This window comes from Macrobrachium rosenbergii, chromosome 28 (assembly GCF_040412425.1).
Source record: "Macrobrachium rosenbergii isolate ZJJX-2024 chromosome 28, ASM4041242v1, whole genome shotgun sequence".
Lineage (NCBI taxonomy): Eukaryota > Metazoa > Arthropoda > Malacostraca > Decapoda > Palaemonidae > Macrobrachium > Macrobrachium rosenbergii.
In genome coordinates this window covers 8,185,001-8,204,245 of record NC_089768.1, presented here as the reverse complement: position 1 = coordinate 8,204,245, position 19,245 = coordinate 8,185,001, and the positions used below count along the sequence as shown (strand labels likewise).

The 19,245-nt window shown below is 34.5% G+C and overlaps 2 protein-coding genes across 8 annotated transcripts in view; one reads left to right on the top strand and one right to left on the bottom strand.

Moving 5' to 3' along the window:
- The window catches only part of LOC136853999 (uncharacterized aarF domain-containing protein kinase 2-like), a 49,515-nt gene extending 42,240 nt beyond the window's left edge, over positions 1-7,275 (top strand). For all 4 annotated transcript variants that reach the window (XM_067129949.1, XM_067129947.1, XM_067129948.1 and 1 more), the window contains 2 exons: positions 1,018-1,143; positions 6,790-7,275. In XM_067129949.1, coding sequence (XP_066986050.1) covers positions 1,018-1,143; positions 6,790-6,966 — 303 coding nt within the window. In that variant the 3' untranslated portion in view covers positions 6,967-7,275. The remainder of the gene's footprint in view (positions 1-1,017; positions 1,144-6,789) is intronic.
- A 4,296-nt stretch (positions 7,276-11,571) lies between these two features.
- Positions 11,572-19,245, bottom strand: part of Ist1 (IST1-like protein) — a 44,250-nt gene continuing 36,576 nt past the window's right edge. Inside the window, exons 7-9 of one of the 4 annotated variants that reach the window (XR_010857592.1) lie at positions 19,073-19,245; positions 16,852-16,928; positions 11,572-13,575 (exon numbers count right to left, since the gene is read on the bottom strand). The exon at positions 19,073-19,245 is cut by the window's right edge and continues 31 nt beyond it. Coding sequence is in view for 3 of the 4 variants with exons in the window: in XM_067129952.1 (XP_066986053.1) it covers positions 13,375-13,575; positions 19,073-19,245 (374 nt within the window). In the remaining variant the exon portion in view is untranslated. Of the gene's footprint in view, positions 13,576-16,851; positions 16,929-18,677; positions 18,737-19,072 lie in introns of all 4 variants that reach the window. The other 3 variants (XM_067129953.1, XM_067129952.1, XM_067129954.1) reach the window with 3 other exon arrangements.

Sequence of the window (19,245 nt, the reverse complement as noted above, 5' to 3'; positions counted from 1 at the left end):
GAATTGTATATTAATTATTATTGTTATTACTACGAGGCAAGTTGCAACCCTAGTTGGAGTAGAAGAGTGCTACAGATCAAAGGAGCCTAATAGGAGAAAGCAGCCCAGTTTTGAGAAGAAAATTGAAAATTAAACGTTAAACTTTGAAGGAACAATAGCAAAGGCATACAAATACATAACAACAAATAAGATAAATAACAAAGTAAAGTAAATATGATAAATAACAAAGAGACTGTGAAATAACACTCATTCCTCAATGCTGAAAAAGTTTCTGCACAAAGTGAATTTCTGAAGATCATTTAACAATTTCGTCATAACAGGAATAAAACTTGTAGAAAACATTTTGGTATTGAACTCATGGAAGAAAAGGCAAGACTTAAAAATGACTGCATATCTAGTTGTTGGTATAGCCTGGGAATTTCTGAATGTAAGGGAAGATGAGAATTATGAAATATCTTATGCAGCATGCACAGTGAGCAGATTAAACGATGAGGACAGATTAATATCAAGATCAGGAATAAGAAATTTAATATAATTCAAGATTTTGTCCAACAGTTTTAGTTGTGAGTCTGGTGGTGAAGACCAAATGAGAATTAATATTCCAAATGTGAAAAATAAAAGAATTCCAAATTTCCTTCAGACATGATTTAATGTGCCTGTTGTTGGAGCAAGCATTTGGCTCTTGGGCTATGGTTCTAAAGTTCTCAGTTGTCTTACATACGAGTTTATGTGCTCTATGGATTAAGAATTATGTAAATCAACATAATTATCAGGGCAAGTAATAATGTTAGTGCTTCTTCAACCAAAGCTCTACGAGTAAAATTGTCGCTTCGCTAAATTTTTTCAGATGCTTTTCAAGTGACAAAGTAATAGTGTCTATAATAATACCAGGGTTTGTATTTCATATAGATGTACGATTACAATATATGTAAGTTTCCATATCATGAAAGATTACTTTAATAGTGTACTTAATAACTTGGGAAAATCTTGCAATGCATATTTTTTTCTCCATTCAAGGGTGGTCAGGTGGCTGACTTATTCCTGGAAAACAGTCACCATAATTGTAAGGATCCAGAGTCCTTCAAGACAGAGATGGCTGAACTTGTTGAAACTGCTAGACAGAATGCCATATCCTTGGCCCAGGTGCTGTAAAATTTTAACTTTTTTTACTAATAATTATTATTTCCAAGTCAATTTTGATAGGTTTAGAAGTTTTATTCACTTATAATTGTTTCTTATGAAAAGTACCCTGTATTTCACATCAGAGGAACAGGTCAGAGTTGTACTGTAGTTGCTTCTTTAAACTTATAGTACATGATGGAACACTATTCCAGTGCCGTATAATAAAATCTAACCAATCATGTCTAATTGGAAAGGAGTACTTAGCTGTGCATAGTTAAGAAAATAAATCAAAGAATTCTTATGCCATCCTCTTAAATGAGCATCTCTTTATTTCACTATATTTGTTGAGTTTTGACTGCTGCCAATACATACTTGATTTTTTGTACAGGAATTTCATTTTACTGTGCAATCATTTTTATTGGTTATTGTTGATTGTGTAGCTGCTGTTCTTCCTCAGAGGAGTTACCCTTATGGTTGTGCCAGGGGCTCCAGACAGACCAACCAATGACAAGAATTCTCTTATAGTTGGGCTTGGCCAGAATAGTTCCTGTTGACACAGTGATGAAATATAAATGGAATTAGGGCAGAAGCCCCTTTTTCCATGCCTAGCAGCAGTTATCTTGTGCATTAATATTCACTCTTCTTGGCATTACATAACACATTTTAGTTAGCTGATTTTTGTATTTGTGCTCTACTGAAAATACCGATATTTTGCAACTGTCAGCTGAGGAAATTCAAGTACATAAACCCCGCATGAAAATATGGCAGCTTTTTATATGTATTTGTTACAGTGATAATTGTACAGTATTTTTTACAAGTGGAGAGAGAGAGAGAGAGAGAGAGAGAGAGAGAGAGAGAGAGAGAGAGAGAGAGAGAGAGAGAGAGAGAGAGAGAGAGAGAACACAAAGTCTGCTTTTGTGTAAGCATAGGCTTATTTATAGCTACATAATTCATTATACATTATATTTTCTTTGCTAGATTGAGTGTTAATATATATATGTTGTTAACTAAAAGTGGAGAGAGAGAGAGAGAGAGAGAGAGAGAGAGAGAGAATTAAAGTATTGGGGGTGGACTTGTGATGGGAAAAGTGGTGGAAAGTGATGAGTCGGTGTACAGATTCCTGGGATATCAGATGGTAGGGCTGCCAGAATTGCACTGTACTATACTAAAAAATTTGAAGTGACCATGGCATTCAAATTGATTCTCTCTGAAATTCATACCAGTCTTGATTGGATTCAACAGTTGATGTACCATTCAAAGATTGTAAAAATAAGTTGGAAAAATTCAACCATAGGCTTTGGTCAGTTACATTCTTGATATAGCTCTACTTTTGAAAATCGATTTTAATAGACATACCATTCACGAAAAAAGCTGTGCAAAGTAAAAATATTTATTACCACAAGTAATTTGAGACCTCATGCACAGGCAATAAAAGTTTATGTCATGCAAAAAATATTAATGTATTGGGAAATATAATTTTGCACTAAGTAATGCAGCTGTGTTAACCGTAGAAGCTAACTCCGAACTGCTTGTAATAGGAGCATAGCCAGAAATTCCTTGAGTTAACGGACTACTTTAACCTTGATAAAGATTTCCTTTTTATGACAGTAGCTTTGAAAACAGGTAGCATTCGATCCATGTCAACATCAAAAGTCATTGAAGTGTCACTCAATACATCAAGTAACATCCAGGGACTTGTTTTCCCACTTGAAGTTCTCTGGCTCCTCACATCATAGGGAACACTCTTGTGGGTTTGACTATATTAGTTCAACATACCTTAATCATCACAACATTTACTGCCATTGATGCGAGCTAACTTTCAACAAATTGGAATACAAACCTAGATTTATGGTCTGCTTTGGAAACCACCAGAAAGAAGTGCTTATGAAACCTGTGGCTAGTAAGTAATAGACTTTAGTTGAAAGGTTTCCTCATTAATTGGGATGAGTCCTGCCTCATATCCAGCTGGTTTGTGTAAGGCTGAGACCTTGTTGGAATACACTTCAGGGCTGGTTGTCTCTTCCAGCCAGACTCAGACTAAAATAGGGAAAGATCCAATCCGTGATGTCTCCATGACTTTTGGAATGGATCCTGGGCCTGAACCTAATCTTCAAACTGTAACTCAAGGACATGATCAGAGTCTGTATCTTGAATAAGGCAAAAACAGGTGATCGGGAAGATACTCCTGCCTTGGACTTAAAAGGGTGCGGTCGTCAAACAATTCATTCTGACAACCCCCCACATCTTCCATGCATGTAGTTAAGCACACAGATGCCTCCTTGACGTGTTGGAGAGGCCATTGGGAGGATCGTTAGGTAGCTAAAAGAGTCTTTAGTTCTAAGGAGGTGTCACATCAGTTTCCTGGAACTAATGGCTGTCTTCCTGTCTCAGAAGATTGAAGACCCAAAGACGACCCACATCCTGTTGATCTTAGGCAATATGACACAGATGACGTGCATCTGGAAGCACAGCTCCTTTCAATAAAGTCTTAATGTTTACCCTATGGATGGCTTCAGCAAGCAAGTGGCCTTGGTCATCAATCCACTGCACTGGGTTGCTCAGTATGACAGCAGATTCCCTGTCAAGGCAGATGGCGTCTTTGACCAAGTGGATGTTCGACAAACCCTCTTTCAAAGTGATTGCCAACCTGTTTCCACATCCACAAAGGGACGTTTGCTATACAAGAGAACCGTCAGCTTCAAGTATGTCTCCAAATTTGGACATGCAGGCATTAACAAGAGGCAGATTCCTACAGGATTAGAACACATGGAGAGCAGTCTACTTATTCCCTGCATTGTCCCAGATTTTGAAGGCATTGAATGGTCTGTTAACATTTCATGAAACTGCCTACCTAGTGGTTCCAAACTGGTCCAAAATCATTGGTTTGCTCCCCTGAAACAACAGGCAAGGATATGTTCTCCCTAGATGAAGACCTTGATTAATCAAGCCCTTACAAGAATAGAATAGAATAGTATTTAGACAAAAGGCCAAGTGCTGGGTCATATCCCTTAAATGCCGACTGGACGTATCGTACGTCGACTAAAATTGTCTGTTGGGTGCCGAGTGGACGTACCGTACGTCGACTACAAAAAATTTCAACCTTCTGTCAACTTTGACTCGACCGAAATGGTCGAAAAATGCAATTGTAAGCTAAAACTCTTACATTCTAGTAATATTCAATCATTTACCTTCATTTTTCAACAAATTGGAAGTCTCTAGCACAATATTTCGATTTATGGTGAATTTTGAAAAAACTTTTCCTTATGTCCTTGTGGTAACTCGGCTGAAAATTTCAGAAATTCTTTCGTCATTTTGTCGTAATTTTTGCACCGTTTTATATTAGCCGTTACATAAAGTTTTATATATGAAAATGTGTGCAATTTCATGTAAAATACAACAAAAAACAACCCATGGTTGTAGCTTTTATCAGTTTGGAAATATTTTCATATAAATCACGATAACTGCCAAAATTTCAACCTTCGGTCAACTTTGACTCGACCGAAATGGTAAAAAAACGCAATTGTAAGCTAAAACTCTTACATTCTAGAAATATTCAATCATTTACCTTAATTTTTCAACAAATTGGAAGTCTCTAGCACAATATTCCGATTTATGGTAAATTTTTGAAAAAACTTTTTCCTTACGTCCGCACCAGAAATTCTGTCGTCACGTTGCCGTAATGTTTGCACCGTTTTATATTAGTCGTTACATAAAGTTTTATATATGAAAATGTGTGCAATTTCATGTAGAATACAAAAGAAAATAACTCATGGTTATAGCTTTTATCAGTTTTGAAATATTTTCATATAAATCACAACTGCCAAAATTTCAACCTTCGGTCAACTTTAACTCGACCGAAATGGTCGAAAAACGCAATTATAAGCTAAAACTCTTACATCCTAGTAATATTCAATCATGTACCTTCATTTTGCAACAAACTGGAAGTCTCTAGCACAATATTTTGATTTATGGTGAATTTAAAAAAAAACTTTTTCCTTACGTCTGCGCGCTGTAACTCGGCCGAACATCTCAGAAATTCTTTCATCACTTTGTCGTAATGTTTGCACCGTTTTACATTAGTCGTTACATAAACTTTTATATATGAAAATGTGTGCAATTTCATGTAGAATACAACAGAAAATAACTCATGGTTGTAGCTTTTATCAGTTTTTAAATATTTTCATATAAATCACGATAACTGCCAAAATTTCAACCTTCGGTCAACTTTAACTCGACCGAAATGGTGCCGAACATCTCTGAAATTCTTTCGTCACGTTGTCGTAATGTTTGCACTGTTTTATATTAGTCGTTACATAAAGTTTTATATATGAAAATGTGTGCAATTTCATGTAGAATACAACAAAAAATAACTCATTGTTGTAGCTTTAATCAGTTTTGAAATATTTTCATATAAATCACAATAAATAGAAAAAATTCTACCTTCGGTCAACTTTAACTCGACCGAAATGGTCGAAAACTGTAATTGTAAGCTAAAACACTTACAGTCTAGTAATATTCAATCAATTAGCTTCATTTTTCAACAAACGGGAAGTCTCTAGCACAACATTTCGATTTATGGTGAATTTAAAAAAAAAATTTTTTTTACGTCCGTGCATTATGAATTCATGCATCATTTTGTGATAATATTTTCTCTGTTGCTTTGGTTGTTTTACAATTTGTTATATACCAAAATCATCGCAATTTAGTGTAAAATACAAAGAAAAAAAAAGTAACTCGTTAGCTTTAACCGTTTTGCTCACAGCACGCTTTGTATACAATTATATATGAAATTTTTTTTTCGCGCTGTCATATATTTCAATATTTATATATGATAAAGATATTTTTTCATTTCTGATGGTTGCATACTAAACTTCAGGCAATGACAAAAAAAAAGGAGCCAAAAATGAACTCTTAATCTTAAAAACTAAGCGTGCTGTGATTTTTTGAAAAAAACTTTTTTTCCGCTTCGGCGCTAACTCCCGAACGCCGCCGGCATACGACAGACACTTTTGTAAATAGAGGCTCGACGTTAGAGGGATATAAAGTCATTCAGCGGTGAAATGGAAATTGAAGTAAAAAGTTTGAAAGGTGCAACAGGAGGAAAACCTGTCAGTTGCACTATGAATCAATTGTTAGGAGAGGGTGGGAAGTCAGATGGAAGAAAAAAAAAGAGAAGAGATTAAAGAGTATGCATGAAAAGCCAAAGACATTGGACATTGCTTGAGGCTTGAATGGTTGCTGTAAATTCTTGCCGTACCACTTACATGTTGCTAAACAGAGTTCTTAGTAAGAAGTATCATACCCTCACCGTTTTGTGTGTGGTGGTCCCCACTGGGTATGCTCACTTTTGAATTGGTGACTACCTTTAGTAACCTGCTTGTAGTTTGTTCTCCCTTAGAATTATCTGCTTTGATTATGTATGGTTGATAAAACACCAGGGTTCATACTAATGTATGACCACATTATATTTGACTCAAATCCTGTAGACCAGGTCTAAGGGTTTCCTGTGAAACTTAGTGTTCAGATTTAGTTAATTTGTTTTAAAATTAAACCTGAATCTTTTGGTTTTCAAGTTAGTCAGTTGGCCAAGAGCTTTAAAGTATACATGGTAGATAATATATCTAAGTAATCATCCTAATATTTTTTAATTCAGTTTTTCCTTTTTAGGTTGATGTTGGAATACTACTGCAACAGGTTCTTGGAACCTTACTTAGACATCAGGTACGACTGGAGTCTGCTTTTAGTGCTGTAGTGCTTGCTGTTTTTGTTCTTGAAGGTCTAGGGAGAACATTAGATCCTAACATGGATATATTAGAAAGAGCCCGACCTATTCTTGTTACATGATCATTTTATCAGAAAGGAGTTTGTCCGAAGTATGTCTACAGTGCAGCATGAACTATTTAATGTTGTATTGGTAAGTGATTTTATTGCAATTTTGTCTGTTATTTCGTTACCAATAATTTTACCAAAGAAACACCTGACAATTTGAGATGACACCCATTTTTAGCCAAATTTGAGATTTCAATGCCAGTCATATTATGACTAAAGTGATTTCAGGATTTTGGGGGTTTTCAGGCTTTGCTACTTAATACGATCAAATTTTGACGGAAACCTGTAGACTGAGGGTCATGCCTTATAAATGTTTTAAAAATATGGCCTTTTTTAAATCCCTTGGAAATTTAGCTTAAGATAACAGCTTAAAAATATATAGGAACTTTGCACTTAGTGCAAATATCAGATACTTTTTTTAATATGATCTTAATGAAAATCTATATACAGTACCATAGTAAGGGTAAATATAAGTACAGGTAAAATTCAATTTCTGGTTATTTTACCTTTGTCCTAAAGTTCAGCTAGTCATTTTAGTTAAAGGTGGTATATAGTGCAGTCTCTTGATGATGCATCTTCTTTGTTCTTAAATATCTTGCTGAGGAGATTAAAGGATATTTTAATCTTCAGCAGATTAATTTTAAAACCACTAAAACCATATAAAAAGTTAACAGTATGCATATCCTTATACAGTACAGTATTACTGAACTACCTTTTATAGAAGAAAAAAGAAATGAAAGGAAAATGTCCATTAATCTCTGTTTAAGTATCCTAAACATTCATTTTATGGCTTTGAAGTTTTTTTTCTATTATGAAATGCAGTACAAACCATTGCTTTATAGAAACTACTACTTCAGGTAAGAATATGTCAAGGTTTTGTTTTTCCTGGATGAGAGATGCCCCTCAAGTGAGGCTTCCTCAGCCTCGTTCCTTTCTTTTTGTTAAGGACAAAATACCTGCAATTAGCATATGCCACTTCTTATGTTCTCCATGTTTATCACTTTGTTTCGTGTGTTTTACAATGTTGGTGCTCTTTTATCAGCTTTTTATTTCATTACTCTTGGGTTATCTTGTGGACATCTTTTGGCGTGTGATTGTATGGTATTACTTTCTGTCTATTTTTACTTTAGTGTGCTCTTTGGGAGTTTGCGTTATCCCCCGACCTTACAGATGAACCTAATTCAGGCAGCAAACAGTGTAGGCTGGGCATCTGCTAACATAATTGACACCTTTTTACCATGATTGTTCTGTGTGCCTTGTTTACGATTCCAAATGTAAAAATAGTCTGCCTTTTATTTTTTATCATATATGCAATGTAAATTTACTAGTGCAAGACACTACATCTCTGCTGGGTATTAGCATATGTGCATTGTTTCTGAATCCAAATATAAAAATATATTTTTTTTAAATTTTTGGTCATATATGCTTTGTAAATTTACTATTGCATGACACTTTATCTCTGCAAAGTAATGGTATTTTTAAGTTATGTGTGTGCTACTGGTCAGAAAGAGTTGCTAAATTTCTGAAGCATTTGCTGAAAACTATTTGATAATCACTCAAAAATTATATGGTGGTAGATTGCATTTCTCCCTCTCCTCAGGGAATGTCTCATCGTTGCCTCTATCTTCTTCCTAGTTGGAATTTCATATTTTCCTTGTGTGTAAGTAATTAGATTGGGTCTTTTAGAGACAAGCATACATCCCCTGATTGCTTCTCCCATACACCACAACTTTTCTCTCTGCAACTTCTGAACCCGATTGCTTTTGGTATATCTCTTGCTGCTTCTTCCCTCCTCCTTAGTTTGTCTACAACTTTTCTTCTACTCCTTAAAAGGATAACATTTTCCTGCTTGTAATTGTAGGAAGCACAAACTTTCCTTCCTTGCTATTCTTATTTTGCTCTTGATCCCAGTACAGTAGTCCTGAGGAGGAAACTCTTTTGGTAATCACGAGCCTCATTCTGACTCTACTGTCATCAGATAGCTAGTTGTGGTAAAGTCGTTCATTTTCGTAGTATTATCAACTCCCATGCATTGCAAAATTAATTTATGTCAACCAATAGCTACAGTAACTGAAATGGAGAACACTTGATGTCTCAGATTTTACCCTCCCCTCTCAGAAGTGTTTTACTGACCTACTATTTTACTACTAACCAGTTGTTTTACCAGTAACTGTTCTACTTATGACTAACCATGTTAATGATGGCAGAGTTCATTTTGCTAATGTCTGAAAAAGTACTTCGGCTACCCTGAAACATTGTCCTTAGAAGACATTCTGGCTGACAAGAGGACCAGTCTCATGGGAAGGCCTTTTTCTTGCCTTCTTGTGCCATTCTTTGAAGGATCTTTTATTCCCTTCGTTTGCCCTTTGTACATCTTGATTCCATCACCATGTGACTTTTTTTTTTCATTTTATCCTTTCCTAATGTTGTATCACCTACTTTCTCCATAGGTTGCTGGTATGAGAAGGAAAGACATTGATTTTAATCTCCCCCTCCAAGTGCTAACTTTGTTGTACGATTTACTCTGTGTTCACGCTTGTTTTGACAGGTTTTTGCTGAGAGTAATATCGCTTTGTGTAATGGATCAGTTTCGAACTGCTTCTTACTCTTCTAAGATAACCTATTATAGAATTGGAATTAGTTTTTTCCTGTTTCTGTATATTAACAAATTCATGTAGACTTCTAATTCTACATCCTCTTCATAAATATTTGCAGTTTGAAGATATACAAATCAAATATTGTATATGAAAAGCAAGTATAAAGATGAGTCAACATGAAAAATTTTTAATTTGTATTTTTCATAACTAACAAATCTGCGGTCTTAACATTAGGATAAATCTTTTGGCACCAGCTGGAAACCGGTAAAAATAAAACAATATAATCAAGATGTAAGGTAGTCCGAGGCAGCAAAAATCATGAGGAAAAGTGAGAACAGGTTGATTCTGGGGAGCAAACTGAACCGGTCTATTTAGACCAACAGACACACGTGATATAATTTTTTACCCACAGAGGGACTTTGCAGCTGGATTACTTTTTGTGTGTATCTGGAAAGGGTTCTGTCACACCTGAAAGCTATTGTAAAGTGATGGGTTTTTGATCCCAAAGTTTATATCATTAGTACTTATTTCTTAGTACTACTGATGTCAATTTGGTAATAATATGATTGGTGGATTACTTACTCTAATTTGCTGAATCTTCTGTCAAGTGTAAGTGCATCTTCCAGCTGAATGTTTTAAACATTTGTTTCAGATTACAAAGGAACTCTATTCTTTTATGAATATAAAGAGGAAATTGATACATGATGTAAACTTTATTACAAAATCAGACAATTATTATTTCTTAAGTACTGGAAAGGTGGGATGTTTCTACTGTGTAGCTGGAACAATTTCAGGTTTGCCTTATGTTACAGATAGATTTTTGAAGTGCTTGACTGTTTTGTAGATATTATTGTGATTTGAAATGAGCACTGTTGTATTGCCAGTCCTGAGTTAATTATTTTAATGAGTGGTCTTGTTAAATTACTCAGTAATAAGGCTACAGTATATACTTTTGGATATGTTGTCCTACCATGTCACACCCAAATTCAGGATGACTCATTTCAACTGTTGGCATGCCAAACAGTCCATATGACTGATGCTCTACCCTCCGCATAAGTTTCAGATTTTAGAATTTCAGATAAGGGATTGTAAACCAGTACACTAAAAACTTTTTCCTGAATATGCTCTGCTGAAGTGGGGGTACGTCGTATATGCTGTCTAGTATGGTAAGTGCTCTGGTAGGAATTCAAAACCTGTTTGCAAAATTTTGAGTAAGATGGCGTTAAGCCAATCACTGCTAACATCATCAGCAGTTACATGACAGAATTTTTAATGTAGATATTTCGATGTCAGTTCAGTTGTCACTGACTATGGTTTCATTGTCATGAAACTGCTCAAGTTACCCATACTCTTTAGCTGTTAGATTTGTATTCCAACTACATCTCGTAACTTAACAATTGCATTCTCAATTAGGACCATGGGTATTAAAATCTAGTAACATAGTACAGTATACTGAAAACTGTTCAGTATTACTTAAGGGACAGTTACAGAAAATGACTGAATACTAGTTGTAGACAACCTATGTTTACTTGTTACTTGACTTTTAGTATAAACTATATATCGTAAAAGCATTATTGTTTATACGGTACAGTTTCAAAGCTGGAATGTATCAAATCGGGCTATGTATTGCAACTATATGTAAAATCAGGCAAAGTACTGCAACTATACAGGTCAGATTTTGGTGTAAATAAATTTTAGTTCCTCTTCTTTGTCATTTGATTGTGGTGCTAAAATACGATTGCCCATTAAAGGAATTGCGTTGTGTTGCCAACATAATAAAACTGTTTTGCATTCCTTAATGAGTTGCTGGACTTCACAAAGATGCATACAGGTTTTGAGCTCATCAATATTCCAAAAGTCCTGTGCAATATAGGTCAAATATTCCAGGGTGCCAGGCCACCAGAAATGCAAAATATAAGGTCATGCTTAAAAAATATTCATTTAAAATAGAATAATGCTCAATTAGCATACACTAACTCATCATTTTGCTTTTGTATTCTTATTTCAGAAAAATATATAAACATTTGATATATAAACTATTTTAATCAGGTATTTACTAAAAAGAACACACTGTACATGTACAATCCAAGATTTTTTTGGCTTACTTAGGCTATGGTATTGTCTACAATGCCATTGCTAGACAACCTATTTTGTTTTTTCTTTTTACTGCAGTACTGTACTTTAAAAATCACAATTCTTTTACCCTTTGATAAAAACAAATGATTAAATACAATAGATACATTGTAGTTACTCATTAGAGTGCTGTATATCAACTCACATACAGCCAATCAAAAGCTTCCCTATTAGCAGTTGCATCATGTGGCTCATTTATTCTGGCGTGTACATACCAAAAGCACTACATTTTTAATGACAAAAATTAACAAGCCCACCACAGTATGTACACAGTACATTACCACAGGCAGACAAATAGTTATAAGTTTTTTGTTACTTTTCTATTTTCTGCTGAATATATGGAGCTGTTTTTCTAGCATCATAAATTGGAAAAAAATATTGACATGCATGCACAAACAATGATTTTGTGATGTATATTCATTACTTTTTAAGGCAATTTGTTTCTTTCCATACATCTTACCATTACACATAGCTTGTTGCACAAAAACTTGAGATAAAGAGAGAGAATTTTACTTCATACCTTGACTACATGTTATTACATTAATCATAGTACTAGTTTCCAGAGTTTTGAATTATATTATACACACATTTCGGTAATCACATGTATACTGTAATAACCCGTACAGCATAGTACAAAAGAAATTACACATTAAACCATTATCACTGAGTATGAGTGGCCAAATGAAGCTGAGACTACTAATATCACTTAGTAGCACACATTTAAGGCAGACTCACGTCATATATGTCATCGTAGACACAGAAACACCTCTTTATAACTCTGCTCTTGTGTGAACCATGAAGACACATCATATAAAATATAGCTTTCTCTGGCAAAATGAAGCCGAGTGAGATGCTGTCACCATAAAATTCAAGCTACTGAAGGCAATTCCAGTTCATTTTTAATACACTTGGCAGCAAACTCGATAAAGTACATGGCTGCAAAGTGCCAGAACATCAGTTTTAATATGCCGATAAGACTCTCAGCTGTACATAATTATTAATCAAATATGGTTAGAATTTTTAATCCCTCAAAGGATGGATAAACTGAATATAATTATAACCTTCCCTGAACTGCTGGAAAAAAGTTGCAAATATTGAATAAAAAGTGTCATTTCAGGGTGGGCTTTACTTTCCTTACATAGCTAATTATGTTATAGATGATACATAAGCTCTCAGGTGCACCTATCTCTTGCATGCTTCTGGTCCCCTAGGGCGTTATGGAAGTGGACAAGATTTTATATTAATTTCCAAGGCCAAAGGGTTGAACACCAGTTTCTTAAATACTAAATTGCAAAAACACCAGTTTCATTCCTTGTGACACTTCACTGAAGACAGAATAACAGAAGAAAAAAATAAGGCATCTTAATATGAGTAAGTTGGTAAAATACAATGATTAATGTAAGACAGTCTATGATTAAAAAATCAGCTAATTTCCCCAGCTTCTTAATAAAAAAAAGGAGTATATGTATCTATATAGATTCTGCATTCTTTTTTCATGAAAATAAAGAATTTCAATATATAGTATCCTTAATACCAAGCACCATACACTGGGAAAGACTAAGAAGCAAATATTTCATTCATGACAGTAATTTCACCTATGAAAAATACATTTACCCTTACAGTATAAATCAATTTGATAAAAATGTTATCTTTCATTCAAACAACAACTGACAATTTAACATTAAAGGAACGTCTATTTCTTCTTTTTGAGATCTTCAAATCGCTTTGTGAGATCATCAAAGTCTATGTCATCTTTACTCTCACTTGGATCAGCAAATGTGTTACCACCAGGAACACTAGGCAAGTCTGGGATGTTGGGCAAATCAGGCAGTGTGAAATCAGGACTTCCATCACCAAACTTAGACCTTGGTGCAGGCTTTGGCTGGTCATCAGACTGTAAAAGAGAAAAATTTTATCCAGTCATATATATGGATTTAAGGCATTCTTACATGTATTTGTATTAATAACATCATTAAACAGTTTAACCAGACCACTGAGTTAACATACACAACTCGCATGTCACTGGCTGAAAGGGTTTTTTCTTATATACATTACACCTTGTTTGATTTAAAAAATTACTTAAAATACTGAAAACTTGACAAACTTAAGATGAAAGGTTTCAGAGAAAGAAAATATCTGACAGGAATCGGTTAAATTCATATAACTTGAGGAATGCAAACTTATCCTGTTAGATAAAGGGGCTTTTAGAAATTGATTTTTAAAGGTCTGGACTATATTTTTAATAATCTTCATTGCTGACCATACTGCAGGCAGTTCAGCTGTAAAAACTACAGCATATCTTAAATGAAATGGAGATTTGGAGCAATTAGTGTGTATTATTTTTAAATCTAAATTCTATTGTGTTGCTTATGATATTCAGGGGCATAATGCATAACTTTTTAATAAATAATACAAATTTATAAAGATTCATATTATATCCAAAATCCATGGAAGGAGGAATTCTATTATTGGAAAAAATATGTTCAATTTACTGAAAATTCTGTTCGCTCTAATTAGAAATGGTGCAAATGAATATTTATAAAAACTTATCTGATAAAAAAGCTTTTCAGCAGGCAAGCCATTTGTCTGTGCATAAGCTGTGGAGTACTGTACTTCATATGGTTACAAAGTCACAGTGAATAAGGGAGGTAATTCACCCATTTCAGCATCCAAATCCCTTTGGGGGAAATTTTAATATAACAGTGTAAGGTTTTCAATGTCTATGCTGAGTCATGTATTTGGCTTTCATAACTGATAATCCATAGAAGGGCTGCTTTACACAATGACAATTTTTTTCATCAGGTTTAACTAATTTTTACTTTTGGTTTTCATGTTTTCAATATGTGCTTTGTACTTTAAGTGTGCATCAAAGGCTAAACTCAGAATTTCTAAGTGTGGTTGGAGCCTATCACAGTTTTTTTATTTTTCTTTTGATACTGTAATTGTTATTCCATCTGATATCTTTATATAAAGCTAGATTGCTTTTGTTTTTACTACAGGAAGCTGAAATCTTACTGATACGGTCCAGGTACCAACTTTTGCAATGACACAATTTACAGAATTAGTCAAAATATATAACAACACTTAATGTTACGTGGCAACTGGTTTTTATGTTGAATGCTCACAGAAATAGTCAGCTGCTTAGAACACATCCTTGCGATATACCATTTATAAGTGTCTGAGACATAATAAGTATTAGCACTCGGCATATGAAGTCAGTGAGGACATATTTTATCGACGAAGAAAGAGGGCCTCAAAAGCCATTCTTATTTAGCTTTTTCAATATGGCATGTCTATCACATGCCTTTCTGGATCAAAAACATTTGGTAATGTTTCCTTGTTAGTAATTTTCAGTGTCCACATATTCTTGGACACTGTTCATGGTGAGGAACCCAGTAACTATTAACATTTATACTGTACTGTTTTTGTATTATTCATATTTGATTAGTTATTTCTGAAATGATGAGAAAATTTAAATTCCACAACTCCCCTTCCAATCAAAACACTTCTTCCTCTTCACCTTCACACCGCCCACTACATACACTGTCAACTCTCCCAATTATGTGTAAAGTGAGGACAAATTTGAATTTATTACATCTACTTACTTTATTTTTTTATGATTTCTACATGCTAGGCTTGCTAAATGTTAGTTAAAATGCTTTTATTTGTTTTATTTTTGGAGGTCTGGAACAGATTAATCTAATTCCCATTATTTCTTAAGGGAAAAATTTGCTCAGTTAAAATAATGGAAAACTAGAAGTGCAAAAATGGAAGGATAAAAGAGGCGAATAACCTATTCTTACCAATTCTTAGAAATGTTTAAAAGATGAAAGCTGAAAATGGTATGCAGAAATGACTGAAAAATCAAAATCACAACAAATAGAAAGGAGGCATGGAAGATGGTCAGTCTGAGAAGCAGCACTGGGAATGTTTTGGCAGATGTACAGTCACGATTATATTAAATGTCACATATGTCCAGTATGTATGAGAAGAGTTACTGGGGAAGAGATGGGGAAGGATAGTGTGTTCAAGTAGTGGAGCAAGCCTTGGAGGAGTTGGAATATTTCTGCTACCTTGGTAACATACTGGGTTATCATGACAGTATTAAAAGCATTATGAAAAATAACAGAAAGAGCCTAGACAATGTGGAAAAAGACTGCTGGGCTACTGGTAAATGACCATGTCCCATTGGTAAAGAGAGAGAAACCAATATAGCCCCTTGCATAATCCCAATGTTTCTTCTTTGTTCAGTAGAAAGTGGAGACACAGGCTCCTACCTAGCAATGAAGAACTTGACGAGATGCTACTATAAAATTCATTACATACATGTTAGTAGAAAAGAAATGTAAAATTCAGACACTAACACTGAGTTTGATATTTCAATCAAGTGATGAGGAGATAGGAGCAATCAGTAACAGAAGTGGCCAATATGGAAGTAACAGGGATACAAACTAATTAAAAGGAACAAAAAATTAAGGAAAACGGTAAGGTTGAGGACTAGGGACCAGAGAAAACTTGGATAAAGTGAACATAATACAAAAGTGACACATACATCTAGCCAGTAAAGGGAAAACGTAAAAATGTTAAAGGTGGTGTTAAGGATAAAGATAAAATTGAATGCACATTCCAGAAAACTACTAACAAAAGACTGAACACAGTAACTAATAAAGCTAGTAGAAGACTTCATATATTGCAGAAATACCTAATTTATGTAAAATTTCTGACAGACAAAAACCACAAAAGTGAGAATTTGTTAGACCATATACTGTAGGCAACTCAAATATTGTCACTTGGTCTCTTTTTGCTTTATTAATAGACTTCAATCTGTGCAATACTCTGCAGAGAAAATGCTATATAAAAGCAAAACAGAAATATGGCTTTTAAAACAATTTTCATACACACTCTTTACTTATACTACAGCCCAGTTTTTTGGTCAAAGAAATTTTAAGAAATATTCATCTTATATTTGGAAAAAAAAAAATGGGAGCTGACAGGTACCTTGTCACATAATCCAAAAGCTCACTAACTCTCCTTTACTTGGTCTGGACAATAGTTATTAGCAAAAAATTGGGTTGAGAGGTAAAAACTATGAGCAAATACTGGGTTGTAAAAGAAAAGTAATTCTGTTTTTTAAATATTACATTGGTTTTATTACACACCCATTACTTACTCAATAATCCAAGATGCATTTACATTATTATGGACAGCTTCTAACACCTGAAAGTTACCACTTGGGACTCATAGGATCTGTAAAGAACGGCTCCTGGAATAACTTAAATAAGCACAAGCCTAAAATTGAATCCCTAAAGGGTTAAAATCAGACAGGTAATTGCATACTTAGTAAGAACCCTAGAAAAGCTGAAGCACTTCTCCATTAGGTAAAGTGCAGTGGTGAGAAAAACTACAATTGTCAACTGATTATGGAACTGTAACTTGAAATTACCTACCTGCAATACTATCAGTCCTAAACAATAGGAGTTTTACCATTTATGAATAATGTCCCTCAGATTAAAATCTGATAATATGGACTGGCATCTCTGAATGCTAATATTCAAATAAACTGAACATCCACATCCCTCTTAAAAAGCAAGAAAGTAGGGAGATCCCTGATCTCAGAGATGTATTACTCTACTAGAGGTATATTCAAAAGCAACTGATGTATTTATAGACCTTTAAGAACTCACTACCTACAATGGATCTTGTGCAGCACACCACAGATGTTACTTTCTGTCTTTTACAATCTATCTATTTGTTTGCCACCTTTCCACTTACCTATTCTGCTTCAACTCATCTCTGCCCCAAACTATGTCCCCTTCCTTAAGATCCAATTTTTAATGCCAACAAAATGAATGGTTGAATAAACTTTTCTAAATAATAACTGCACAAATATCATAGCCTCAACTTACTTGTGGCAAATATACATTTTTTTTTTTCTGTGCTGGAAGGGAAAAGGAGGGAATACAGTTGACCCCCGGTATTCACGAGGGATGCGTAACAATTCCCCCCGCAAATAGCTAAAATCCATGAATACTTAAAACTCCTCTAAAAACACTTATAACTGCCTATTTTGATAGTTCAAAACACCAAAAACACTCTAAAAATGCTTATATCTGAATATTTTCATAGTTTTATCACAAAAAGTCCATTTACTCACAAAAATTATATGAAAATACATTAATCTGTGAATATATATCTAAGGAAAATACCATGAATAGGTGAATTTTCTGCAAATAATGAATTTTCTGCAAATAATGTGTACAGTATACTGTATACTGTTCCTTAGAGAAATCTGCGAATAGGTCTAGGCGGGGGTAAACTGTATGGGTATATTCCTGTCTGGCTATGTTAAAGTGGCCATGTGAATGCTGTGAAAAAGATCCAGAGGGGAATTCTGTCAAAAAGTAAATAAGATAGAAGACAAGAGAGAGAACTTGTTTGACATTTAATCCCATAATGGGAAAATCTGATGTATAACTGTTAAAAATGATATGCTGAAAGTAAGTAAAGAGCTACGGCCATACTAAATACTAAAAAACTTAAAAACAAATTCTGAAACTGTCAACTATTAGTAATGTAACTGAAGTCATTTGGTGACAATTTTCCCAAGAAAAAGCTCCTGATTAAAATTCACTACATTACTTATCAAACTGACCCATTAGAATGGAATTTGATGATGTAGTTGTAGCCACATGTTCCAACAGGTACAAGAACTATACAGTATTCTCAAACAGTATGGAGGCTATCACACTTTGCACTATCTTGCATTCAAAATACAGTATATATTTTGAAAATCTTCTCTAAACTATTAAGTTTCCAAGCACATCAGACCACAAAAAATAGCCTGCCTCAAGATCAATTTCATAAGCAAATATATTTCAGTTACGGGTAAGTTTATTTCTCTGGAAATCTAAAGAGTTTTGGGATATCCCCTCACAAATTCTTGTAAATTAACATTAACTGCAGCCCCAATGATTGCAACACAGAATATTAACAAACCTTAAGCCCTGAAGAGAGTGTCTTCCACAAAATTTCTACTTCCCATTGTCAGTTGTCAGCTGAAACAATTAAGTTTTCCTGAATCAGTCCAAAGTGGTTACAATCATCAAGTTGATCAGACTAATGGGTCAAATGGGCAGTGTGTTAGCAGTGGTATTTTCCCTACTTGAATATGAGAGGAAAGTTTTCTGATGGGGTAATTACCTACCAAATATCAGTTCCCAATTCATCATTCTGAAGCATATGGGAAGTGAACCCATTAACAAGAATCATGGCAAAACACCAAGGGATTAGGTTACATAAATAACAAAGCAATGAACCATAAAATAAATGTACTGAAGGCATATTAACGGAGTGTCAGACAATCATGCAAAGTCTAAATGAACTATAATTACCTTTAAGTTACCAGCTCCACTGCTGATATCAGGAGGAAATTGTGGTCGGACATCTCCAGGCATACTTGCAGGTGGTGCATTTGGATGTGGGACCATGTTGTTATGGCCAGAGGGGATGAAAGATGAGTATGGAGGAGGAGGTGAGTTATCAAGCCCCATCAACTCATCCCACT